We start from the raw sequence: 27606 nt of genomic DNA, 5'->3' as shown, positions 1-27606 counted from the left end.
AACACTCTTCTTTTCCATTACCTAGAACGCCCCCACACAAACCCAGCCCCATGGAGAGCCCTCACAGCACACCAACCAATAAACCATCACGCAGCTACAACGAGCAGCTGCGTCTAGCCATGGTACTGTCCACCCAAGAGCAGGAAAAGGTGGAGCTTCGCCAGAGACGAGATGAAGAGGAACTGCAGCGAATCATACAGCTGTCACTCATGGAGAAGTGACACAACCTGGGACTAATGTAAAACAAATGGTGGGAGAGCATGCCTGGGGATATGGAACCAGCAAGGACTGATTGGCTGTTCTCAAATGCCCCACCCTCTTCTTACATTGAACTGGACAGAAGCGGACAGCAACTTCAGGCCAGTCTGGGTCATTCAGAATGTTGTCACTCTGCAAGTTTACAACCACAAACTACTAAACTCATGGCAATCCTCTAAACGATCAGGACCAGTTTGGAGCATGAGGCCATTCTTCAAATGTGTGTTTGTGCATTTATGTCAGAAAAAGGTTTGTCAGGCTCACTGAGGAAACTACAGGGAAATTTTTATTTTTGTCACTTTTTAATTTTACATTATGGAAGCAAAGCGTTTTGGTTTTTAAGGGACAAAGATCTCTGCACTTGAAGAACATGTAAGGGCACTTCCACATTTGGGTCGCAGCATATATATATATATATATATATATATATATATATATATATACACTATATTGCCAAAAGTATTCGCTCATCTGCCTTTAGACGCATATGAACTTAAGTGACATCCCATTCTTAATCCATAGGGTTTAATATGACGTCGGCCCACCCTTTGCAGCTATAACAGCTTCAACTCATCTGGGAAGGCTTTCCACAAGGTTTAGGAGTGTGTTTATGGGAATTTTTGACCATTCTTCCAGAAGCGCATTTGTGAGGTCAGACACTGCTGTTGGACGAGAAGGCCTGGCTCGCAGTCTTCGCTCTAATTCATCCCAAAGGTGCTCTATCGGGTTGAGGTCAGGACTCTGTGCAGGCCAGTCAAGTTCTTCCACACCAAACTCGCTCATCCATGTATTTATGGACCTTGCTTTGTGCACTGGTGCGCAGTCATGTTGGAACAGGAAGGGGCCATCCCCAAACTGTTCCCACAAAGTTGGGAGCATGGAATTGTCCAAAATCTCTTGGTATGCTGAAGCATTCAGAGTTCCTTTCACTGGAACTAAGGGGCCAAGCCCAGCTCCTGAAAAACAACCCCACACCATAATCCCCCCTCCACCAAACTTCACAGTTGGCACAATGCAGTCAGACAAGTACCGTTCTCCTGGCAACCGCCAAACCCAGACTCGTCCATCAGATTGCCAGATGGAGAAGCGTGATTCGTCACTCCAGAGAACGCGTCTCCACTGCTCTAGAGTCCAGTGGCGGCGTGCTTTACACCACTGCATCCGACGCTTTGCATTGCACTTGGTGATGTATGGCTTGGATGCAGCTGCTCGGCCATGGAAACCCATTCCATGAAGCTCTCTACGCACTGTTCTTGAGCTAATCTGAAGGCCACATGAACTTTGGAGGTCTGTAGCGATTGACTCTGCAGAAAGTTGGCGACCTCTGCGCACTATGCGCCTCAGCATCCGCTGACCCCGCTCTGTCATTTTACATGGCCTACCACTTCGTGGCTGAGTTGCTGTCATTCCCAATCGCTTCCACTTTGTTATAATACCACTGACAGTTGACTGTGGAATATTTAGTAGTGAGGAAATTTCACGACTGGACTTGTTGCACAGGTGACATCCTATCACAGTACGACGCTGGAATTCACTGAGCTCCTGAGAGCGGCCCATTCTTTCACAAATGTTTGTAGAAGCAGTCTGCATGCCTAGGTGCTTCATTTTATACACCTGTGGCCATGGAAGTGATTGGAACACCTGAATTCAATTATTTGGATGGGTGAGCGAATACTTTTGGCAATATAGTGTATTTGTTTCTAGCCAGATTGATCATTCGACCAGTGGAGAAATGATTGTATTGGTACAACTGACAGGTAATAATAAGAACACTGAATTAAAAAAATGCCATTTAAGGTACACATCATTTGTGACTAAATGATTCTATTGAATCTGAATCAGATCCTCATTGCAATACTCATAATTTGTGTTCTAAATGCAATTCTCAGCAAAACTTATAATTCACATACAATGCAGTGTGTGTGCTCTACTTAAAATGGTGCCAAGTTAATCTTTATTATCGACTCTTGGATACGTTAATCAGTGAACTTGTCTTGACAAGCATTCATCAGTCTGTTCAATAACTCAACAAACAAACAAGTCATCCTTCTGTTTAAGATTCTTTCAGTGCTTCCTTCAACATTACCATTAGAGCTCATTGTCCCGAACAGATTGGTTTCATGACTGAAACACCTGGGGTAGCTAATCAAAAATGTAATTGTGCTTTCATAAGGAGTGCCAGTTCTAGAATAAAACATCAGATGAGGAATCACTCGTAGAGAGATAATGCCATGAGCTAAGACAAAAAAGGGCCTTTTTATAGGGGGATCTAAAAATAGATGTTTCTCTCGAGTCAGATTTAGTCTGGGCGTGAGTGACGTGCCCTCAGGGTTTGAGGTATCAGGTGAAACTGAAAAACTATTTAGGAAACGGCTATACTTCACTTCGGAAAAGCACTGACGTAAAAGCACAAGGCATTAAAGAGATCGTTCACATATGAATTAGAATTCTGTCATCATTTACTGCCCCCCATGTTGTTCCAAATCTGTATGACTTACTTTCATCACAAAAGGAGATGTTAGGCAGAATGTTAGTTTCAGTCACCATTTACTTTCACTGCATCTTTTTTCCATATAATGAAAGTGAATGGTGACTGAAGCTAACGTTGTACCTAAAATCTTTTGTGTTCCTCAAATAAAAGAAAGTCAGATGGGTTTTTGGACAACATAAGGGGGGGGGTACTTTTCTACAAAATGTAAATTTTTGGGTGAACCATCTCTTTAGCGGCCATGATGTTTTCAAAGGAAAAGTTAATAAAAGTCTGTCCAGTGGTTTAGCTCCTAGTAAACAAATATGTACATTTGATTTTAGAGAGAATTAATTGTGCGACTTGTGAATGCCAGGGTTCAGACATTAAGGGATGCTTGATATGAATCAATGTTTTAGGGTAACATATTATAAGAGCATTATTTACATTTAACAATTTTTTATATATGGACCTGATTTGGTTGGCGCTGTGGTTTGTGTGGAGTGCTGCTGTAGTGTTTGTATTTGACTGAATTATATTGTTCACATTTGTAACTTAAAGGCATTCTGAATAAAGGATAAGAAATATAACATGAACACAAGTTTCAGGTGTTGTGAATGTGTCATTACATTTAAAGGAATATTTCACCCCGTAATGAAAATGGTCATTTCCTCACCCTCATGTTGTTCCATACCTGTTTCCTTATTCATTGGAACACAAAATGTGAATTTCTGAAGAATAGGTGACTAATCTTTTCCATATAATGAAGGTGAATGAGGACTAGGGCTGTCAATTAGGCATTGCCCCCCTAGATTTTTCTTGTGCCCTCCCAGTCGGATGGTGAAACGACCAAGGGGGACCTACACAGTCAGACAAAGAAGGAACCTATTTCCCACCCTAAAGGTCAAAATGGCTGTTGTGAAAGTCGTACAAATTCATCCCGAGTGCAGTCGTACGATATCATACGAATTAGCCAAATTTAGAAATGAGTCAAATGAGCCCTTACGATTTTGCTGTGAGAGTGTGTAGGTTTAAGCACCTTCATTCCTACGATTATTTTTGTATGTTTTAAGCATAACTGCGCCTTTTCCAGAATGAATCCGCAGTCTGACAGCTTTGACTGTGTGATGAGCCAACCTCAATGAATATTATTCATACGTGTCAGTCTAGACAAGTATTGTGAGAAGAATATTCTAACATAATAGTTCACATGAAAATTAACTTTTTATTTTATTGTATTTTTTTTCATGAATTTTGGACTACATTTAAAGAAATGTTGAGTTCATAGGTCTATACAATACAAGCACAATCTACAGCATTCATGGCATAATGTTGATTACAAAATTTTTTAATTTGACCTGTCTTTCACTTATAAAATAAAAAATGGGTTCCAGTAAGGCACTTAGAATGGAAGTGAATGGGACCTATCCGTAAACATTGACACACTCACCATTTTAAAAAGTATAGCCCGAAGATGTAAAAAATATGTGTTGTTAACACGATTTTAGTGTGATAAAATTGCTTACTAACCCTTTCTTTGGAAAGTTATAATCAATTTAACAACTTTGTTGCCATGACAACATAACATATTAAACCCTAAAACTACTGGAGTCGAAAGGATTCCTTTATTGTTGTTTTTATCTGCTTTTTGGAGATTCAACTACCATTCACTTGCATTGAAATGACCTACAGAGCTGAAATATTCTTCTAAAAATCTTTGTATTTTGCAGAAGAAAGTCATACACATCTGGGGTGGCATGAGGGTGAGTAAATGATAAGAGAATTTTCATTTTTGAGTGAACAAATCCTTTAAGGTAAGTGATTTTTTTAAACTACTTGCTTCACATTTCTGCCTTTAAACCCTCAAAAATTGTCCCCATTCAATTCTATTGTAAGTGCCTCACTGTAACCTCGATATTTGCTTTTTTTTTTTTTTTTTTTTTTGTAAAGAAAATGAGGGATGAGTCGAAATATTTTTGGTGGTAATCAGCATTATGCCACAAATGCTGTCGATTGAGCTTAACTTGTATTGAACCCGGAATATTCCTTTAACAGTCTCTCACCATTTTTATTTTTTTTTAAATAGTAAAGCATTAAGGGTGTGCTTCGCTAAAAACAAGGAAAAATGTAAAAAAGTAGCAATAAAATAGCTATTAACTCAGCCTTTTGTAAAATTATTTTAGAACATTTGAAGTTGTATTCCTGCAGTATGCATCATTACTTCAGTCCCTAAAACTTAGCCTGGTTTAAACATTCCAATCTAGATTTGACAACTTTATTTACAGTGCTGAAACGAATAATACATTTTAAATGGATGTGTTTTAATCTCAATTAAAGTGAAAATGCAGTGAACAAGGCAAAGGCAACACTTCAGGAAAGCATTACATTATATTGCAGTACTGCTCTTTGCCACATAGCGGCGCTGTTGTTCAACCGACGCAAATCACGACTGTAGAGAGCAGCTCCCTCTGAATGATAATTCCTCTCGAAAGTTGCATGCTCTTTGTAATAATGTGCCAATCCTAAGGATTGATTATATTTTTAATGCATCAACCTGTCCACAGAATGATTGACTCTGCCAAAAGAAATGAAATAAAATAGTGCAGTTTTATTACTTTATAATCACAGATAAAGCACAGGATAAAAAAGTTGATATCAAGTTTACCTTGGTTTCAAAGAGAATCATGACTCCACATGCTGTCAGACATACATTAAACTCTACCATTCAAGCCAGTGCAAAAAACTTCTACATAAAAATTATATTTAAAAAAATAATAAAATAAAACCTTTAAAAAAGAAAAACAAGAGTGTAAAGTGCATGTTTTAAGAAACAACCCCCTTGTTTTGAGTTTCTACCGGAAAGATTCTGAACACAAATCGACATATTTTTGCTCTCACGTGCCCTCATTCATAGCTACAATAGCATACATCATCAAAAATTTAGCTTAGACTTCGCTTAACGAAACTTAAGTGGTTGCAGTCTGAGACAGTTCTTCATGCCAACAAATGCGGCATTTGAAAGTTCAGTAATCGTCACATGGTGTTGTACAAAACAGTGACTGTCTTTTTCTTGTCCATTGCTTTGCGGAAACGGCGAACAGGGTGAGACTTCACATGCTGTTGCTGCTGTCGTGTGGACACAGAAATGGTGGGTTGGACGGGGGTCTGTTCATGGGGCTCAGCCCGACCAACTTGCTGTGGGCAGGACGGTGAGAGGTGAGTGGAGCCCTCAGTCCTGCCCACCTCCATCAAATGGATGGCAGGCTCAGGGGAGGAAGGGCTTTGAGGTAGAACACGCTGCTTCTTGTGGGCATCATCATGGCTGTGGGCGAGTAGTAGGGAGTGAAAGGTGGATAAAGAGAAAGAGGAGGGCTGATAAAGTCCTGTGGCGGCAGGGTGGAAGTCCCAGTCGCTCAGGTCATGAGTAGACAGCTCTAGCCGGTCCAGTTTAGCAAGGGATGCAGAGCGTTTCATAAGCGAAGGAGGGGTGAGGCCAGCCTGTCTGATGCGGGCCTCAATTTCCATGGCTCTCTGCCAGACCACAGGCGATTTGGGTTCTAAGTGTTGCTCGCCCTCAATTGAGTCCCGCTGACCCTGGGGCGACTGGTTCTCCTCACCCTGCCCAAGTCCTCCAGCCTCATATAAAAATGCCTGGAGCTCTCTGAGAGTCTTCTGGATCTTCTGCAAGTCCTCACTGCTACGTGCAAGCCTCCCCTGGGGCCTTAACAGGTAATCAACGTCTGTTTCCAGCTCATTCACACCCTCCAGCCACAGCAGAGAGGAAGAAGCTGAGCTAGGCTCCAGAGTGGGGTTCAAAGTGACACTCCCTTCTAGATACACCGAGAAGGAAGGATCAGGCATTATAACTGAATCCTCATCATCAAGCACTTTGGTGTCTCCGTTTCCATCTGCAGTCTTTTGGGGCTCAGTGCAAGCTGGGCCAACAGTGCCCTCTTCCTGACTGGAGTAGGACCGAGGACAGTCCAAACATGGGGATGGAAGGGGAGAGCGAGGTAACGGAACTTCTTGACTCTTACGAAGTATAAGTTCCAGTTGCTCAGTGGCCCGGCGCACAGAACCCGTGGGCCTGTCGGAGGGAGAATGAGGAGCTGAAGCAGTTTTCTCATCCACATCCTCTAGTGTTGCAGTTTGATGCAAGGTGCGTGTCAGTGGGGGACTGCAGGGGTGCGATATAGATTCCAGTTCTGTAAATTTATGACGCACAGACATGCTGTTGTCATGGTGAGGGGGGTGGAGGTCTGCAACGCTATTGGTCTCTGAGTGGGCGTGGCACTAGGGAGGGAAAGGAGAGCAACTGATTACAAAAGGGACTTTTATATAACCTTTTTATAACCCACATTGTTCAATTTCACTTTCATTAGACAGGTTGCCAAATTAAAATCATTTATTTGTGTTAACAAGAGGCATGCTTAGCAGAATGACCCAAATGGTTTGTTCCGTGCAACGACAGTGAATGGGAGTGGCCATTGTCAAACTCCAAAAATAAAGTCAAAAATTAAACATTAAAGTAGACGACATTCGATTTGGACTCTACGTTTTCTGAAGTCATACAATAGCTTTGTGTAAGCATCAGACCAAAATTTTTGAAATTTACTGAAGATGTTCCCCTTCACAGTAGCTCTCAAATCTCATGCATCAGATTATATATAAATATAGTGTGAAGACATATTGCACCCGGTTTGATGTCAAAAATGTGAAACGCAATTGGTTCGCCATTGGAAAATACTTTATGTTCTTGCGGTTCTCCAATGTTTTTTTTTTTTTTTTTTTTTTTTTTTTTAATTCAGCAGTTTGAATATGATAGCTCCTCAGCTCCTGTGGTATTATGGAAGAGTGAAGTGTCCAGTGGATGCACACTTCAGAATCTCACCGAATGTAGCAAGTCATCCAAGTGTTTCTCGCCTATTGTTACAGAGGATTCAGACATACTACTCAACTGACATACTGCTTTTGGCATTCTACATAGTAGGGAAGTATGCATTTTCAGATGTCTGTTCTGCAGAGAAAACCATTATATGGCTTCAGAAAACTTGGAATATAGTGTACAAGTCATGTGACACTCTTTTATGTTGCTTTTTTGTTGTTTTAGAACTTGACAGTATCACCCAAGGCATTCTGCCTTATATGCCCTTTTGGATGGATGCCGGTTTGCAACAACATGGAGATTGAGTAAGCGATGACAGAGTTATCATTTTTGTGCAAACAATTCTTTTAACCACTGGTTTACATAAGCAGGAAGCAGCATTGCAGTGACATCACTTGCCTACACTTCCTGTACCAAGATTTACTGTTTGCTTGATTAATGAGTCATTCCCTTTTATGTTTCAGCATGCCAATTTATCTTTAATGCATGACAAAACAGGCAGTGCAGTATGCTGACTGATTTCTTTTTAAGTGAGAGCCAACTCTTACCTCATTTGCTCCCTCACTGGAGTCCTCCAAAGGTGGGGTGGGGCATCTGGAGTTAGGTACCTGCACATCGGTCGATTCAGAAAGCAAGCGAGGCTGACTTTCCTGAGACAAGCACAGGAACTTCTCTCTGGCACTAAAGAAGTCTATGCTATCTGTGCTGAGACGGGACGCTACTGCTACTCCCAGATCAGCATTGGGGTTCTTGTTATCATCACTGGAGCCGAGTCCGAGTACCACAGGGGCCTCTGAGGGGCTGTCAGAGTTAGGAATGTTCTGAGCATGCAGATTACCTTCATCTTTGCTGACAGCATCCAGACACAGTTCTAAGCTTTGCGACACAGTGGACTCAGACACTTGATAAGAGTAATTTTGATCAGGCGTGTCAAGGGACAACTCAGAGTCTGTTTTTGGCTCAGGCACATGGTGAGACGACCGGGCGGTCAGGTCTGGAGTTGTATCCCCCTCGCTCTCTACCGGTAATGAAGAAGTAGAGAGGATGTGGAGACTGGGAGGAGGGTGAGGACGAGCGACAGGCTCGGTCACTGCTACTTTCAAACGAGACTTCTTTGCCATATTCTGCTCAGGCACCACGGTGGCTGCCCGCTGCCTGGGAAGAGGTGGGAAAAAGGGGTCCTCATGTGGCAGCACAGAGGCAAGTTGGTTTTCCTTGAATGAATCATCCGAGGTGGTACATAGGTTGCCCACCATGGGTTGTGTATGGCTGAGTGTTTCTAGTACAGCCATGCCCAGCATTTGCTGAATGGAAGGAACGTTGTTGTTGTGAGGGTCAGTGCAGTCCAGTGAGCGTGGCGCTATGCAGAGTGCTTCGTGACCCTTCGACAAATCGCTGTCTGAGTGGGAACGCCACAACTTGTTATGCCTCTGTTTGCTGGAGGAATGAACAAGCATGCAAGTCAGAAGAACCATCAATCTGATGTAAACATTAAAAGGTGAAAATAATTTTTGTGCCACTACCATCACCAAACAGAACTACAAAAATCCCAGAACTAAACCCGCACCCCCCACCCCCCCCAAATTCATGCAAAGACAAAACGTAGTAACTACAAACGTTATCATAATTGAAAATCGGGTCTCTAAATGAGCTTCCACAATACTCATGTTGGGGCGTTAATGCTCTACTACATGCCAGCATCAAGCACTGCTTTGCCCTCCACATGAAAAGTGCTGAAGATAGAGTCACGGAGGGGAGATTTTATAAGTTTAATAGGCAAGAAAGTGGGAGGCGTGCACACAGTAAACATTAAAAACATGTATTTGGAAGAAAAAAAAAAAAAAGCCCTGAAATTTGCTTTGATAGCAGAAAGTTACTAGTTAGGTAAAGTTTGTCAAGACAAATTTTGAAGTTGGCTTGACAAAGCTTTGTCTGAACCTTTAAGTTTAAACTAGTTTTAAAAGTATGATGGTTATCCAGACATTACAGTAAGACAAACAGTCAGCTAGCTAGCTAGACAGATACTCTATTTAAAGAGTGAAACAAACAAAGCAGATTAAGTCCTCCTGTGGGTTTGTTTACATTTAAATAAATTCAAGTTGGAGTTTGAATTAACGATCTTTCCATTGGCCCATTTGAACATTCCGTTAATGTAAGCCTATTGGATTTTTATTTTTGATCATCCACTGCGTGAAAACAGTAAGTCTGATCAGTAAAAATCAACCCACGAATGGATTACTTAGGTGTCTTTGCATATCAAACTGGGAAAGGAGAAAGTATGTTAGGGCCGTAAGAATTAAAAGCATCACCTTTTATGTCGGGTGAATGACTGAGAGTGGTGACTAATCTTTCAAATGCACAGAATAGCTTGGGGTGTGTGAATGGGAATACAAACATGAAAGTCAAGTATGACAGCAAAAGCTGCAAAACAAAAGGAATGTGGAGAGACAGCTACTCCGACCTAACTCTCACATGAGATCACAATAGCGTTGAAACTCAACGCCTTTGAATCAAAATCCAAGAACATTTATTCAATGGAAACTTTAACCAAAGTCTCTGTTGATCTTCTTTAGAACAAAAACATTACATGTAATCTAGAATCAATGTGACAGTAAGGCTATTCTTTGGGTCTTTATTCAAAAGGTAAGGGTGTGTTTTGAGTGTGGGATAAAGAGATAATTACATAAGCATTTTGACCTATTGCTCTGTATGTGTGTGTTTGTGGTCTGTACCTGGCTAGCAGGATACCCTGGTATTCTTCCAGCTGCTTCATGAAGGAGGGATTGGGTTTGGTGACTGAGCGACGTTCTTTCACATGGTCAAAGGCTCTTTCTAAGTTCCAGCCATACTCCTTCATAGCATAAGCGATCACAGTTGAGGCAGAACGACTTACTCCCATCTTACAGTGCACTAGACACTTTACCCCAGCTTTCCTACAACACAAGACATTATTAAATAGATATTTCTGGTCCTGGATACTGATTGGTCAATACAGCATTCCAGCGGTGTATTAATTTAACACAAAGTAACAGCTATGACTCGAAACACCTGTTAATTAAACTCCAGTGTGCATTACTGCACAGCACCCACATAGGCCAACTTTTAAACTTAATACTTGATATTTCATTTTAATTTAACGTGTAAGTTTTAATGTACAAGTTTGTTCTTATTGCATTTATAAAAAGGCTACAACATAATTGAAGGCACTCAAGGCCATGCTATATTGTGAATATAGTCACAGTTGAAGGGGTTCCACTGGCGTTTTAGGCCCCCTTTCATACCTTACTGCTTAATTAAACCACACTTCCAGCAACTTTATATAGACCCGTAAACTAAAAAATAAGATTTAGATTTTAGATTTCCAGGTCCAGATAGAAGATCTCAGTTTTGTGACTTACTTGGCTTTGGTAATGAACTTGTAGGTGTCATTCCAGTACTCCAAAAGGTTTGTGGCCTCCTCGTCATACACTCGGATATTGTGGTACTCAAAAAGCCCAGGGAAGAAATTATCAATCTCTCGCGTCACATTCAGGATGTAGCGAACTCTGAGGAAGTAGGGGGAGGTTAAATAAACAATGACTGCATGCTGCTGAGTGGATGTATTCATTTAAAAAAATGGCCTGGAACAACAGTGTTTCTTACCCACTGTTCTGGAGCTCCTCAAGGTTAGAGGCATTCCACTCAGAACCCTGAAAACAACCAGAAAACAACAGTTACAAGTGACCATCTTAAAGACTGTGGCAGATTGGTATTCTATAGTGACCTAAACCTTGCATCTTATTCATATTACACATGCAGTCCAACCTAACCAAGGGCTATTTAAGCTGTACAGATGTACAGTATACATATTTAAATCAAGTTCTTTTCATTCTTTTTTGGGCAAACATACTTTCTATGCAAATGAGGCTCACCCAAGAATGCACAGAATTCACAACTATCAGCACTATTTTCATGACACAATTAACGTTGCAGTATTACCACCCAAGGAAAGCTGATGGTAACTGACGTTTATCAAACAAGAATGTTAACTGTTTACATTTTGTAGTGATCATGGAAGCAATAACTGTAGCCAGGCAAAGAAAATTGGGATTTGGGAGCATTAAGTGTCAGAATCTTGGACTTACAGTAACACCTAGTGGTGTGGATGCAGCATCACTCAAAATCAATAGCTTTCTGTTTCAGATGCCATTGCAGAAATTCACTATTCACAATCAGCCATGATTAATTTAATCCAAGAGTGAAATGTCCAATAGCAAGACGGTTACTGAGATTAAGTGAGTAGTATTCGGGGGCCTGGGTAGCTCAGTGGTAAAGACGCTGGCTACCACCCCTGGAGTTCGGGATGTGCTGAGTGACTCCAGCCGAGTCTCCTAAGCAACCAAATTGGCCCAGTTGCTAGGGTGGGTAGAGTCACATTGGGTTAGCCTCCTCGTGGTCGTTATAATGTGGTTCTTGCACTCGGTGGGGCGCATGGTGAGTTGTGCGTGGATGCCACGGAGAATAGCGTGAGCCTCCACACGCGCTAGGTCTCCGCTGTAACATCACAACGCCACCATGAGGACTTAGAGCGCATTGGGAATTGGGCATGCCAAATTGGGGAGGCAAAAAAAAAAAAAAAGTACTTTGTAAAGTAACATTGAAAGTATACTGTACATGAGTTGGCCGTGGATGCCGCGGTGGATGGCGTGAAGCTTCCACACACGCTATGCTCAACAAGCCACGTGATAAAATGCGCGGCTTGACTGTCTCAGACGCGGAGGCAGCTGAGATTCATCCTCCGCCACCCGGATTGAGGCACAGAGCACATTGGGAATTGGGCATTCCAAATTGGGAGAAAAAGGGGGAAAAGAATCCAAAAAAAATAAAATAAATTGAGTAGTATTCAGCTGGTCATGTGATTCTAAATTGGCAGCCCCCATAAGGATGCTTCTGCCCCATGTAAAATAAAACAGCTTTTATATAGTTACTGATATGACTAGAGTCCTCATCTCATGTGATGATTTTATACATGCGTTTCAAAATTTAAATTAATTTCTTTGGGAGTAAAACTTTTTTAATGGGGAAAAAATTACTGAGTGCACCTTTAGGTTTCCAGTCAAAAAACATTTGACCAACACTAATTGTGAGTGTGTCTTCACCTCCAAATATAACATACTTCTCAGTGAATCTGGAGCCAAAACAATGCAAGTGCAAATAAGCAATGCAGTTAATCATTCTTAGTGAACATCACTGAGTGTAGATAAGGGGGTGGCAGACTGACCAGGTAGACATGGTCGAAGATCTCGGTGGGACTGTCCATCTGGCCCAGAATGACGATCATCTCATTATCAATAAACTCTCTGAACTCCCGCAGGTTACAGACCATTTGCATCTCCAGCTCTGTGCGAATCTGAAGAGAAAAAAATTATAATAATACATTACGGGGTGAATCTCACGAAAACTGTCAAGAAATGTTCATGACATATTTTATGAAATGAAGAGCAGTTTAATGCATTGTGACATTATAATAGGTTTATAAATCCATTACAGTAATGCACATTTTATATATATATATATAAGTACATTTGTAGGGGGCCTGGGTAGCTCAGCAAGTACAGACGCTGACTACCACACCTGGAGTCACAAGTTCGAATCCAGGGCGTGCTGAGTAACCCCAGTCAGGCTTCCCAAGCAACCAATTGGCCCGGTTGCTAGGGTGGGTAGTGTCACATTGGGTTAGCCTCCTCGTGGCCGTTATAATGTGGTTTTCACTCTCGGTGGGGCGCATGGTGAGTTGTGCATAGATGCCGCGGAGAATAGCGTGAGCCTCCACACGCGCTAGGTCTCCGCTGTAACGCGCTCAACAAGCCATGTGATAAGATGCGCGGATTGACAGTCTCAGACGTGGAGGCAACTGAGATTCGTCACTACGCCACCACAAGGACTTAGAGCGCATTGGGAACTGGGCATGCCAAATTGGGGAGAAAAGGGGAGAGAGAAAAAAAAAAAAAGAGAAAAAAAAAGTACTTTGTAAAGTAACATTGAAAGTATACTGTACAGCACGGTAGCTGTACTGATTTTGATTTATGCTAATTTAAAAAAAAAAAACCCAGATGGGTTAATTTTCATTACTGTCCTAAAGTAAATTTTTCCTTTCACATTAATAAAATACTTTTTTTTTTGCATTGCAGTACTGGCAATGTTCATATTAATGATCCACAATTTTTGGAAGATTCATCCTACCATTTTTCAGCACTATTCACAGAATCTGCTTGTGGTATTAAAGGTATACAAATCTTATGGGTTTTACTGGATTTTACTTTCACTGGATGGGATTTAATAATGAGTTTTACTGGAGAAATTAGAACCATATAGAATAAAGACAGTGTGCTGTGGATGTTCGTACCTCTTTTGATGTGATGTTCTCCAGGTCCTTCTGCATCATGATCTCTCTTAGCCGGGTCTTAATCAGTCTCTCTGTGCGCTCCCTCTCTGTTGGCCTGTGCACATGAAATCCACAATCATAAATCATCGAGATTGGACTCAATGGGAGGCGTGCCTCCCCCATATGATTCTTTGTAGGTCTGTGTGATATTGTTTGAGAAGAACTTCACAAAAAACAGAGATCTCAGAACAAAGCCTTTGTTTGATTTCAACAAACAATTTGACAATCAAATCCCAGACCTCAGCCACAGCATGTGCGAACATGGTAAATGTGCGTCATCCCTGGGCCTCTTGTGCTGGGTTCACCATGGGACAAGTGTCTCTGCCCTGATAGCAACACAAGCTCTGATTGGCTCCCAGGGGACTGCATTGTGTTCTTAATCACTACCAGGAACCCTAAAAACACAAGCTAATGTAGGTCAACACCCTCAGCTGGTGGCTGTGTGCGTGAGGGCAATTTCTTTTGTAATCAGAGGGGTGAAAAGACCCTCTGATTGTTTCACGTTTCACTATGCAGGAAAGCTAAGCATGTTTACACATACTGGCTTAATTGACCTTTTAAGAAAGGGCCAGGCCACTTAGCTTGCTCAAGAAGTGACAGTGTAGAGTTACGATTCATTATGTTGCCATGAATATTCTTGTGAACCACCCATGCAAACTTCTAGCAACTGACACAAAGCAAGTTTCACACAAAGCAATTTACTTTAATGCCATGTCCGTCCCAGGCATGACACGATAACGCATCAAGCAGAAAATCTTAAATGTAAATCTTTGTTTTTATTATAACCAGCCATGATGGAACATTTTGCAGCGTTCTGCAGTTTCCATTTCTGTGCCATTATGCTGGGTAGCCCTTCCCACCATTAAATCTCAGTCCAAAATCCACTCCACATAACTGTACATTAAACATCAAATATGTTTTGATTGGCTGTTCTTGTGCTGCATCACACAGCATTTTCACTCTCAGTGTGGACAAAGAAATTGATTGGTGCTGGAGACTTGTATTACGTGTGGTGTATCTGTCAGTTTACAAAACTTAAAATGCATTCTTAGATGGGCACTTGTCCATGGGATTTATAAAAAGACAGACTGGCTCAAGTGTTACCACTAAAGAGCTCTCACCTCTCGAGGAAAATCTAATATCCCTATCGCTTAACCCTGCTGGCCCCCTTTAGGGTCACTCGGTCCAGAGTGTCTACAACAAGTAGTAGATCGACATTATTTCCCCCTCCCCCTTTCTCAAGCTTGCCTTTTCAGGCCACATGTCACCATCCATCAGCCCGTATACCTATCGGTCTCGCCCATTTTTCTGACTGTAAATCAATCCATCTCAGCGTGGAGCTATTTAAAGCCAACGGCCACAGTCATGCCTGCTAAAGCTAAAAACACATGCATGTGGGAACTGAGGGAAATTCCCCCCCACATAAAACAACTGTTAAGGCCATGTCTTGCATCCAGTATTGCACCATCTGACCGCTGTGCATCCAAGAAAAAAAAAATCAAGGAGTTAGCAATGTTTGTCTCGTTGATTTGGCAATAACATTCAGATCTATTCAGGGAACGTACTCCTTGTGTTTCTGTGATGCAAACTCGCCCCCTTGGCCTATATGATTGAATTTTGCGCTTGCATAGATTAAGAGGGGCCATTGGAGTCTGTGTGTGCATCTTCCAGAAACGAGGACCGAATCTCACAAACACTGCTGTTCACCTCTATTGACTATAAGAGTAACTCAAGTTTAGTAATCAACTATCAATGTAAATACAGAAAGCACATGCGCACCATAACAATAACCTTGATTCATAAGGACACTGACCCATATACAAAGAAGTGAGAACTATATATGTGTGCATGCATTACTCACAAGTCTGTGAAGAGCACAGGGGAGTCTGCGCGGTGGGACTGCACATCTTGCATGGCGTTCCACTCATTGATGCAGTGTTGATCAGAGGTCACACAGCTCTGATAGTAACTGGCCCAGGTCAGGAAGAGACTGCCAGGGTAGTAGTTATGACATCGGGCCACCTCACAAACCTTATGCAGCGACTGCAAGGCAGCCCTGCAAGAATGCGCAAGAGAAAGTACATTAAATTCACGTGTATTCCATTTCAATACAAAGGTTGTGGGTTCGATTCCCATGGAGCACACATACTGCTAAATGTTTACCTTGAATGCAATGTTAAGGGACGTTTACACAAAACATGTTGTGCATCCATTAGTGCTGTTTTTCCATTATTTTTCTTTGTAAACATGCTAGAAGGACATATTTGACTGTTGCTCCGTGTATCACTGTTTTTTTTTTTCCATCATCTCATGCAGGATCGCAGTGTTTTTTTTAGATGCCATGTTAAAGGTGAACTTAGTAACTTTTTGTTTGTGTCATCTTGGACTTACATTTACACCTAGTGGTGTGGATGCAGCATCATTCAAAATCAATAGTTTTCAGTTACAGTTGCCATTGTAGAAATTCACTATTCACAATCAGCCATGATTAATTTAATCCAGTGGTTCTCAAATTTATATGGTCACCCCCAACCCCCACCCTTTAAAAAAAAACCTAATCGAAAGTGATTACAATGTACAAGATTAACAGCATTTTCATTCATCTATGAAAACTGTATGAAAAGTTACACTTCACTGAAAAAGTATCTGAATGAATGAACATGTCACAATGCCAACATTGTTCTGTTATTTTGTGTATAATTTCTGTATTACATAAATACATAAAACATTTTAATTATGCCTATACACTTTCAAACCATACAAAAACAGAAGGAAAAATAAATAAATAAATAAAGTGATACTGCTGCAGGAGCAACCCCTGTGCATGAACACATTGCAAACCGAATCCTCCATTCATCTACACTTAAATAGCAGAACGTTTTCTCACAATGGAGACATTTACACTAAAGATAATAATAATAATTGCAAGGATTCATACCTGTGAATGTTAATCCACCTCAGTGGTATCTATAAAAGCATTTTTAAATTCCAGTAAACTTCCAGTAAGAATAAACGACTGTGATTGGCCCATCCTGGCCAGCGCTGAGAAAAGTAAAAGGTACTACGTGTCAGCGGCAAGACTGAGGGATTAGAAGATGGTGATATGCTGTCTAAGTTCCAAAAGCGCCATACAAGTCATCCTCAACTCTTGTGCCTTATATATCAATTCTTCTGAAGCCATTCGATAGTGTTGTGTGAGGGACCGACCGAAATATCAGTGTTAATACATCGTTTCACTCCATTTGAAACTGGCGTGCGAGACATCTTTGTTTACACCACACTTTGAGAACCACTGATTTAATACAAGAGTGAAAGTGTCCAATAGCAAGATGGTTACTGAGTTTAAGCGAGTAGTATTCAGCTGGTCATGTGATTCTAAAATGGCAGCCACCATGAGGGCACCCCTGCCCCATGTAGAATAAAACAGCTTTTATGAGGTTATTGATATGAGTCCTTATCCCATGTGAGTGGTCGTGATTTTATACATGTTTCAAAATTATAAATAATTTCTTTAGGAGTAAAACTTTTTTGAGGGGGAAAAAATTACTGAGTGCACCTTCAAGTTCTTCAAAAAAACTGCATCTTTTAAAAATGTGCTTTGAGACACCTGGGTTCTGTTCTATTCGTTGTGCTGTTGTCTAGCTTTTTGTAGCACAAGAATGCATTCAGTCTTAACGGACCCTATGTTGCTTTGAATAAAAAAGCCTGTCAAATGCATAACGTGAAAAAGGTATGAAAGTGAAATAAGAAATTTGTCATCATAGACACTTACCACATGGCCTGCACTGAAACCGGTTTGAAGACATGGACTCTGTTAACAGTGGATACACTGAAGCCCCTATTGAGATGAGAACAACAATTCCAGTGTGAATATTCTGCAATAACTCTTTTGAATTGATGCAGAAAATGCAGAACTTATGTGTTTGTGCATTATGCTTTACCCGTCTCCATCCAAGTGTATAAGCGTATCGCTCCACAAGGGTAAGACCAGCCCAACTGTGCAAGTGCTGCAGGAAACATCACCAGATGTTATGAGTACTACCATCTAGAGCAGCAAAAACCTAACCTAAAGCCAAGTGTATACTACAAGACTGAAACTCGCCCCTTCAAGTTTGATTTCTGTGACTCGTCTGCGACAAAAAGTGGCAGATCGTAATTGTAGTCAACTTGCAGTGCAAGCCCTAGCCCTAGGTGATGCTTTTCTAGTGTGCGCAACTGTGAGGTACGCTTCCACAGATTTCAAACCAGTGCAAAACTTCCTCCATTTTTTTCACCTCTTGCATTGCTATACATGCAAAAGTTTGTGAGAACAAATTTTGGGATCGTAACTACAGTCGGGAAGGAAAATTATCTTGTAATGGACGCAAATAATAGATAAGTTGTGTAAAGTGCAGAACAACATGACAGAACACAAGAAACGGAGTCTTTAGATGTGCCGGGGTGACGAGCTTCAGTCTTGTATTGTGCGCTTGGTTTAAAGATGGATTGGCTGTAATGAAAGCTACATTAAATCATCTGCAGTACTGACTGGTCTGAATTGCTGAAGTCCATTCCCAACACCACATTTTCCTCTGTGTCCTGTCTACCATTGGTGGACACAATCACCATGTAGCGTGTACGCTGTGGGTAAGCACTCTCTAACCGAACAGCCTATGAGAAAAGATACAGAAAAGGAAACATCACCATTTTTCCATTGTGATTTCTTGATTGTATTTTGAGAAGTCGGGAAGGTGATGGTCGTTTACCAGGCGGATAGTGTCCAAAGGGCGCAGCAGGGTGAACATGGTCTGCAGATGCAGCTGAAGGTCACCTAGGGAGGAACCAGGAGCAACCATAAACCTCAAGATAAAGAGCCACATTTGCATTCTACAGCCGAGTTACTCAGTCAGTTTCACTTCCTCTTAAAAAAGTTCCTTGTCTGGTTGGTGTTTAATTAGCTTGGCTTTATAAATCATGAACCGAAATATTCAACTGGTTGGAGAGTTATAAAACAGACATGGAAAGCAAGATTGTTACATACAGTGGCCCCAAAAAGTACATGGACATTTAAGCCACACTTTAAAATGGTATGGATGTGGTTGCATTATATGCAATATATCAAACTAAGTGGCATCTACAAATAAATAATGCTAGACTATTTCTCAGAACTAGAACTCTAAGAACTTCACGCCATTTTTGGAATTACTTTTAACCAACAGGTCCCAGGGTAGTCTGAGTGGATATTCCGCTAAAGATCTCACAGATGTCCTATCAGAGTAAGCACAGGTGTAGTTAATCACATAACTGTGGACATGTTTCACTAAGTTCGACAACCAGGAAGTGCCCGAATATTTTGATTTTGAACAAATATCTTTTGTGAAATATCCTGGTTGGAATATTTGTGCCAACTGTCTTTAAAATAAATACCATTTGGTGTAATATTTCGGTATCTAATACAATGATATTCATATATTTTTAATTTTGCCCTGAAAGCCAAAGTATACTTTAGTTGTCCACGTTGCTAATCGGAATGCACAAAGTATGCGTGATGCAAATTTCATCATCAGCACAGTTAGCACGAACTGTCTAGGCGTGTGGCCCAGATTATCCTAACACGTGGACAGTCAGCGTCTGTGCGAATCATCTGCGAATGTGCCTGTCGTTGACTGTACTATAAGAGTACCACAAATAAGTCATAGTGTGCATGCGCCGAACACGTTCATATTCGCTCATGGTCAAAAGAGCATACTTTGCAAGGCAACATGGCCGATCGGGTGTGATCCAATACAGAATGCAGAAAACGAAGTATACCTGATTTCATACCTGTGTGTTTGTTTTGCCGCTGTGTGATGCGGGGTACAACAGAAGTGGAGGAGTCATTTCCACGCGGGAGGAAGAGGGCGGCGCCTTTGACTGTAAGGAAGTTGTCACTAATACTGATGAAAAAGAGAGAGAGGCATACTGTTATAACATATTATACATATACCAAAGTTAAAACCCTGCAAAAAGAAAAACAAAACTGCTCAGATCAAACAGTTCAAATTTCAGCTAAACCTTGACTGCCTGATGTGCAAATATGTGAACCCAATCCAACTACGCACCCTCGATTTTAAGCATTTTTGTGTTCTGAAGTGTCAACACAACTCATAACACAACGCAACTACATGTTGCAATCTCAGTATTGCCACAAGGGATGCCATGGCAGAAATTAGTGTAAACTGTCTTGTATGGTCTCCAGTTCTCTTTTTCAGGTCAACTCCCATTATGGCAGAGCAACAGTTTGAAGAGAATCTTGGATAACAAGATATTTGGAAGTAACTATTTTGCTAGGTTTGTTACTGCCACAGTAATGTAAGAATGCATTGTAAGTATGTACAATGGGACCGCCAAGCATTTGCATCAGCGTTTCAGCACTTTATATATTTTTACAGATTATGTTTTTGGCTTTACACCATCACTACTATTATGGGTGCAATTTTAGACCTCAAACTGACATTGTAAAAGAAGCGAGGAGGCTCAGGCTGGGACGTGCGTGCATGAGAGAGAGGTTGTTTCCAGAACTCACTATGAAGTTGTTTTTCATCTGTGTGCCCGTGGCCTCTGCCCGGCAATGGCTCAACAACAGAGACATGTGACCTGTAACAGCTATCATGTACTACCTTTAACTTAGAGACTAGAGGCCCCTCTCAGAAAAAAATAAATAAAAAATACTGCTACTGTATAATATGGCACAGGCTTTGGACTTTCCACATCTGACAAAAAATAAATAAATAAATATTCACCCTCCAAGTAATTACTTGTGAGGAATTAGGGTTATTCTGCAGAAAAGCAAGCCCTTGGTCAACATCCACTCTCAGGATTTCAGGGGAGGAAGGATTGTAGAATAGGAGGGAATGCAAGAAGCACAGGGAAGTCACGCCCCGAGAAAAAAAACCAAAAAAAAAAAACACTCTGTTGAGCTCATATCCCAGTCACCCCTGACCCAGCTGTTTCCTCCCTCTCTCCTCTCCATTTTTCTCTGTCTAACTCACTGTCAGTCACTTTTACAGCTGGGTCAAACATGCATGAGAGATGCCTTGCGGTAGGGATGTGCCAAACATCTATATATATATTTATTTATTTAAATGGGGGGGGGTGTATATATATAAGACGCAATCTTTCATTTAAAAACAACTAAAAAGGACTTTTTTTTTTTGCTATAAAACATGTTTTCCGATTATAATTTTTTAAGTTGGACTATTTTTAAGCAAACTCTGCATCTTTTTTAGTCTTTAAAATGCAACCCTCATCGTGGGATGCTCTAAAAACAATGTGAGATGCAACACAGTGGTGATGCAAGACATTCGTCTGAAAGTGAATGGCTGTAGCGGCAGTGCTTTAAAGGGGATACATTTTAAGACAGAACCTTTCCGAAATGGTTTTACCTTTATTTATTTACCAAAATGTCTTAGTCAAAACAAAGCATGCTGTCAGCAGACAAATTAAAAGGTTGAAAAAAGCTTGATAAAAGTCAACCTTACCAACCATTTTGATTGCTTTTGTAGATACCTTTTAAAGATAGGAACTCAACACACATGCCAAAAGAGAGAAAAAATGTCAGGGAGAGAGGAATGGGAATTTGAGGGTTTATTGAAAACCGTCTGAGAAAACAAGCCAAAATAAGTGAGAAGTTATTTTCTTACTCTCCCACTTTCCAAACTCTCATAGCCTTTCTTGAAACCCATAGCATCAACTATCAGCACTCGAGAGGATCCTAGCTGAAGGCTGATTCAGGGTAGTGGCTAATTTTACACACCCAAAAATAAACGTCAGGGTGAATAAATGCAGGACTTTTACAGTGTTGGTAGCTACTGTATGTCATCTAATGTAACCAAACATGACAGTAGAAGATCCTTTGAAGGAAATTAAGGATGAAAGAAAGCTTGCAAACGCATTTCTGTACTTCAACTGGTAGAACCTGGATTGCAACACCAAGGTCATGGGTCCGATTATTAGGGAAAGTCAAAACCAGTAACTCAAAGTGTCTGCTTCAAGTGTCATGAACACTCAGCACCAGTCATTCACAACTCAGACTTACAAAAAGGCTCATGAAATAGGCAAAAAAGATGTATAAAGGGGTGTGTGTGTGTGTGTGGGGGGGGGGGGGGGGGTTGTCTTATTCCACTAGAGATTTCGAATTCTCTGCTGTATAGCGATCTAATGCTGGCAGCAGACTTTACTCATATACCTCATATTTTGTGACACTGATTCAACTTCAACAATTAAACATTTATCCTGCATGAACTGATCAAGACTTCAAATAGTGTACATGCAGTCTGCAATACACCAAAAGCTCAGGAACAGGACCCAGAGGACTGAACCAGGTGGATTTTTGCAGCAAACGTAGCACAGTATCCATGTTCAGGGAGCAGAGAGAAGGCACTGGGGCCATCCAATGCAATTTCCACCTGGTGGCATTTCACCGAGGCAGATATGTACATTCATACAGGAGAAAAAATACAATAAAAAACTCTGATGAGTCAGACATGTCCTGTCTGCACTTGTCTACACCATGCATAGGGAGAGAGAGAGAGAAAAGAGGGTGGGAGGGTCATCTTTTGGCATGTAGCACTGGACAGTACTTGTTAGGGCACAGACACAATCATCACTATGTAAGGGGCCTCTGAGAGCCATGCAACAAACTGAGAGATGTCTGACCCCCACCTGTCCCTGGCCATATTAGTCACTCTCTCACTAGAGAAGAGATAAATATAGGTCCAGGCAGAAGGCCTGATACAGACAGACAGACAGACAGACAGAGAGAGAGAGAGAGAGAGAGAATTCTGTCACCTTATGAAATACAAATTAGGTCCCTTGCCACTAACACAGAGAAATATAGTTATAAATATGATGAGATAGAGAGGTTAAATGATCCACTAGAGCTCAATTTTGATACTACAGGCCTAGTTTTTTTTAATTAAACAAGACATTGAGGCACTATTCTAGTTCAGATACGGTCCTACATTCTGATAGGCCCACATGGGTGCCCAATTAAAGTCATGCTGACTATACTGAGGAAGAGAGGAGGGATAAATAAACATGGCTAGCAGCAGTCAATGGATGTGTTTGAAACTAGCTTTTCATGCCAAATTCCTTGTACTTTAGAAAATATTTTATCTAACACACCCAGCACTCAACAGAAATGTGCATTTATAGCATTATCTCAGCTATATGCTGATGTTTCAACACCATCTTCCAGTGCTTCTTAGAGGAAGCGATTTCACCAAAGCAAATTATGTTTATGCCATATTTCAAAAGAACTGTGAGTGACTTTCCTATTACAACAAAAACCCTTAAGCCTATTAAGTTCTCATATCTGACTTAACATGGAATTAGTCCACCAAGACACGTGCTTGCAAGTACGTCACTGGGTGTATGAAGCAACGACTGGTACAACAATCATGTTTCACACTGCAAGTTTAAAACAACACTTCCTTCTCGTAACTTACACCTGTAATTTCCGTGTTAATCATTAGAGTTTGCAGACAAACACAAATCTATTCTTAGCTCATCTGTGTTTCTTTGAGGCAGTGTCCAGTATGAGGAAGATAATTTTACATGGTGCAATTTCAGCATGGGGTTTCCGATCAGGTACCTTTTGCCCTGTCTGACAGATTGATACAAATAAAAACTAGCTGCGAGTTAAGCTTTACAAAAAAAACTAACAAAAATCGAAGTCTACATATTTGCTGTTGGTAACATGGCCTGTTTAAGGTGTCAGTGAACAAGAAAGCAATAGGTGATGCAAACAAAGAATTTGCAAAAACAGAACTTCACTGTGGTGATTGAGTCTTATTTATTTACACATCTGAAGTCTAGCAGGGTGAATAACCTCAATGCTGATTCCTCTGCATAGGGAAGAAAATGGATGATGCTGTAACAGTATTGACTGATGTCAGGCGACTGCTCAGTCAGTCTATAGAAAGAGTCGCAAATCACAGTTCTATGCACTGAAACATAAAAGAACTGACTCTAAAGATTTCACACTCAGCTGGGGTGCACAGCAATTGGATTTGGTACACGCTGTTCATTTTGCTGTTTCAAGCTGACTGGGGTCTTTGAGACATGCAAAAAGCTGTGGTCGAAACAAGGTACCCATTACTGTAAAAAAGTTAAACCAAACAGGTTATGCAAATGTGAGTGAAAATCTCATTCAAATCAAATTTTGATTTGGTTTGACGCAAGAGTTGTGCAGTGGGACCATGCTGCTTCAATTAAGTTTGTTTTGAGATACATCATCACTTGCAATCTTGGCATGATTTTCATGGAACAGAAAACGATATATTTAGTTAATTGCCCAGGCAGCTCTTTTCCATACAGTGAATGTTGAACAGTGGCTGTCAAGCTTAAAAAAGTCTTCTAAAGCCATATTATAGCTTTGTGTGAGGAACAGACCTCGACTGAAAAATTTTCATTTTGGATGAACTATCCCGTGAAAGGGCCGTTCAAACACTGAATTTGCTTTTTGCGTTTTTGACCACTGCACCGCATCTCGCTGTTTTTTCACTGTCTCAAACAGGAGTGCCACTGTTTTCTTGACCCACCGTTGGGCCGCACCATGAGGACTCCGATTGAAGCTGGACTGTTTTCTGGTTCCACTCTCCATAAGAAGCAATGTAAAAACTACTGAAACGAGCGATCCAGATGAAGAACAACCACCATTTTAAGTGTTAGGGTACGTTTACACGACAATGATGTACTAAAAACGGAAAACTTTTCCTTTGCATTTTTGAAAAGTTTCACGTACAGACGACAAAGTTGTCAAAATGATCCCCGTTCACACGGATCCACGAAAACGACTAAAAAGGCTGTATTATGCATGCCAGGCCAGTAGTTGGCGATGTAAAGAAACACTATGCGCCTGTGCATATAAGCATTCTTCCACAGAGTGATGAATACAAACAATAAAGCAGAGCAATTTTGTCTGGACGGATGATGAGGTTGCTTTATTACTACAATTACTTTGCTGGAGAAGCGTCAATAAACTCAAATTCTTGAGCAGCACAAACACAGTCCTGTAGTCCGTCATTGCAGTTTTGAATGTCTCACGCGTTGTTTTGAAATACTCGCCTATAGACTGAACATGTAATACACGTGCGCATGACGTCATAGTTTTCACAAATTCGCGTTTTTGTATGTTTACACGGAGACGATAACGGCATCGTTTTCAAAAACTTGCACTTTGAAACCTGTTTTCGAAAGTCTGCGTTTTCAGGCCCCAAAACGCCGTTGTCGTGTAAACGAACAGCCAAAACGCATAAAAAGTTTTCCGTTTTTAGTTGAAAATGTTGTCGTGTAAACGGTCCCTTAGTTGGAGTAAAAATTTGTTCATGCTTAACATAATTAACCTCAGGCCATCGCTTCATGTCATCTGCCCAATCCTTAAACTTTGACCTGTGAGGCACTGGCAAAAGACGGTCATTGCGACTCTGTGAAGTATTGTCACTATGGAGGAAAAAATTTTTATTGAGCAATTTTTAAAAATGTAATACACTAAACATCACATTATCTATAAAAATTTTTTTTAAAAATGTCGATGCGAATGAAAACACTGGAGACCCGAAAACATGCTTCCGTTATGAAACATAGAACACTTCTGCATTCAGGAAAAAGGTGGATCCCAGCACTTACATTTGGGTGAACTGTCTCTTTAAGAACCTTACAATAAAATAAAACTATGATTAAGCTGAAATAAAAATAAAATAATAAAAAAAAGCAGCAATTAAAAAACCCCACACCGATCAATTCAAGGGTAAGGACCTACATATATAGGGTATGCAAAAGTTAATACATTTTGTAATACCAGGTTCAACCAGAAAAACAGCCCAGTTCCTAGAGTTTCCTCTGAGAAAGTTGGCTTCCTCAAAACTATTGCTACATAAAACCAAAACAATATTTCAATGACTTTATATGGTTCTTGTAAAAAGGTGCGGCAAGGTTAGGGTCAGTGAGTCAAAATTGTAAATGTGAATTTCACAACACATTGTTACGTCATTAAAGCTTGAGAAACACATCCTTTTCTGATTTCTGATGAGAAGTGATTATTTCGCAGTGTATTTTACCGTCACTGCATGCAGCTCCCCTTTAATAACTCTATGGGGAAGATAAAAGTCTTGCTTAAGTATATCAGTGCGGTAATAAAAACAAATCGCACCTAATAAATTAGGCTTAGAGATGCATCTAGAGATGGAGAAAGTGACAACTGTTCCCATAAATGCTGTGATTAATCTACATAATTATGAGATAAACACAGAGTTTAACTTACAGCTGGTTGATCTGGTTTTGGGAAGCGACGGCGTTGTCGGAGAAGTACGGCACGATTTTCGCCCCGCAGCAGGAGCAGAATCCCCGGGCAGAGGAGCCCTCTGTTACCGCCACACTCTCCAGGGTCATGACGGAGGACTCGGCAGCCGGACAGTGGCCGGATATCCTCAGCTAGACCACTCACCACTCAAACAGCCATGATATCCCCCACAAGAAATAAAAAACAAAAACCCTTTAGCAATAAACGGAGGGTGACTCTTACAAACTCAAGCGACTTGGGTGCCCAAAACCGGGTGTGAAATACGTCCAGTCAGTAAAAATAGTAAAAAAAATAAAAAATTTACTCCATCCATAAGGCCTTAAAACGACACCAATGTGGCCTTTAAAATAGCGTATCTTTTAAATGATAATAAAAACAAAAGTTTATTTTAAACGCGATAAAACTTAGTAAACAAACATAAAAAAAATAAAATAAAAAAAATGAAAACGTCTAAAATCATAATTCACATGTGTATTTGCTCTTGCATGGGCCGGTGACCCACACATAACACACACAGACGCACTCTGTATGAAGTGCTGTGCGGCGCACTAACACTTGAAATGAGAGAAGGAGGAGCTGCTAACATGTGCTTCAGGAAGGGCTCCACTCAGGGCTCTACAGACAAACGACACATCAGACTCCTGCGCAACGATACAGCGCAGCGCGGAACACGATCTCAGCTCTGCGATCTCGAGTCTGGAGTGGACTGAAGTGCATCCTTCTGATCAGACTGTTGTTTTCCACGGGCAGTCTAGAGGCTCTATAAATAGCCAAGGTTTAAAAGGAAGATCCGATCAGGGTAGAAAAATAAATTCAGCAAGCCTGGCTTAAACAACTTAGAAGCTGCTGGCTTGTTTGTGGGTGAATATCACAAAAACATGGGTGAATTAATGACAGAATTGTAATTTTTGTGTGAAGTTGAATTATCTTTAATAACTAGAGTTTTTAACTTCATCAAGATATTTGCCCGATGGCTTTAAAGCGGAAGTTCACATTTGCATATTTTGCCATAGCACAGTGATAGACATGTCTGGGTTTCATACATAAGCATCAGTCAGTGTGGTTAGCAACTGCAGCTCAACAAAGTCAGACAGCAGGGAGTCAAAAGTGAGATACTGGTCAGTGGTTCACTTTAACCTATTTACACTGCTTGTTAAAGAAATGTTCTGGGTTCAATACAAGTTAAGCGCAACCAACCGGGTTCTGTAAAAGTTAAAGGAACAGTTCACCCAAAAATGAAAATTCTCTCA

The 27606-nt window shown here is 40.9% G+C and overlaps 2 protein-coding genes across 3 annotated transcripts in view; one reads left to right on the top strand and one right to left on the bottom strand.

The window, feature by feature from the left end:
- Nucleotides 1–5806, top strand: part of LOC127429476 (ankyrin repeat domain-containing protein 13B-like) — a 35679-nt gene extending 29873 nt beyond the window's left edge. The window contains exon 15 of one of the 2 annotated variants that reach the window (XM_051678482.1): nucleotides 26–5806. In XM_051678482.1, coding sequence (XP_051534442.1) covers nucleotides 26–221 — 196 coding nt within the window. In that variant the 3' untranslated portion in view covers nucleotides 222–5806. The remainder of the gene's footprint in view (nucleotides 1–25) is intronic. The other variant, XM_051678483.1, reaches the window with a different exon arrangement.
- On the bottom strand, nucleotides 5314–26898 carry LOC127429474 (protein phosphatase Slingshot homolog 2-like). Its single transcript, XM_051678475.1, has 14 exons — nucleotides 26318–26898; nucleotides 19837–19949; nucleotides 18780–18844; nucleotides 18563–18684; nucleotides 17976–18041; nucleotides 17807–17872; nucleotides 15896–16090; nucleotides 13996–14089; nucleotides 12871–12999; nucleotides 11253–11299; nucleotides 11009–11155; nucleotides 10343–10543; nucleotides 8159–9047; nucleotides 5314–7018 (listed from the first exon to the last, which is right to left on the bottom strand). The coding sequence occupies exons 1-14, from the start codon at nucleotides 26443–26445 to the stop codon at nucleotides 5759–5761; spliced, it is 3522 nt and encodes a 1173-aa protein (XP_051534435.1). The 5' UTR covers nucleotides 26446–26898; the 3' UTR covers nucleotides 5314–5758.
- Between the last annotated feature and the right edge of the window lie 708 nt (nucleotides 26899–27606).

The sequence above is a fragment of the Myxocyprinus asiaticus genome, chromosome 39 (genome assembly GCF_019703515.2).
Source record: "Myxocyprinus asiaticus isolate MX2 ecotype Aquarium Trade chromosome 39, UBuf_Myxa_2, whole genome shotgun sequence".
In the NCBI taxonomy this organism is placed as follows: Eukaryota; Metazoa; Chordata; class Actinopteri; order Cypriniformes; family Catostomidae; genus Myxocyprinus; species Myxocyprinus asiaticus.
The sequence above is the reverse complement of the archived record's forward strand: the minus strand, read 5'-3'. Positions and strand labels throughout refer to the sequence as shown.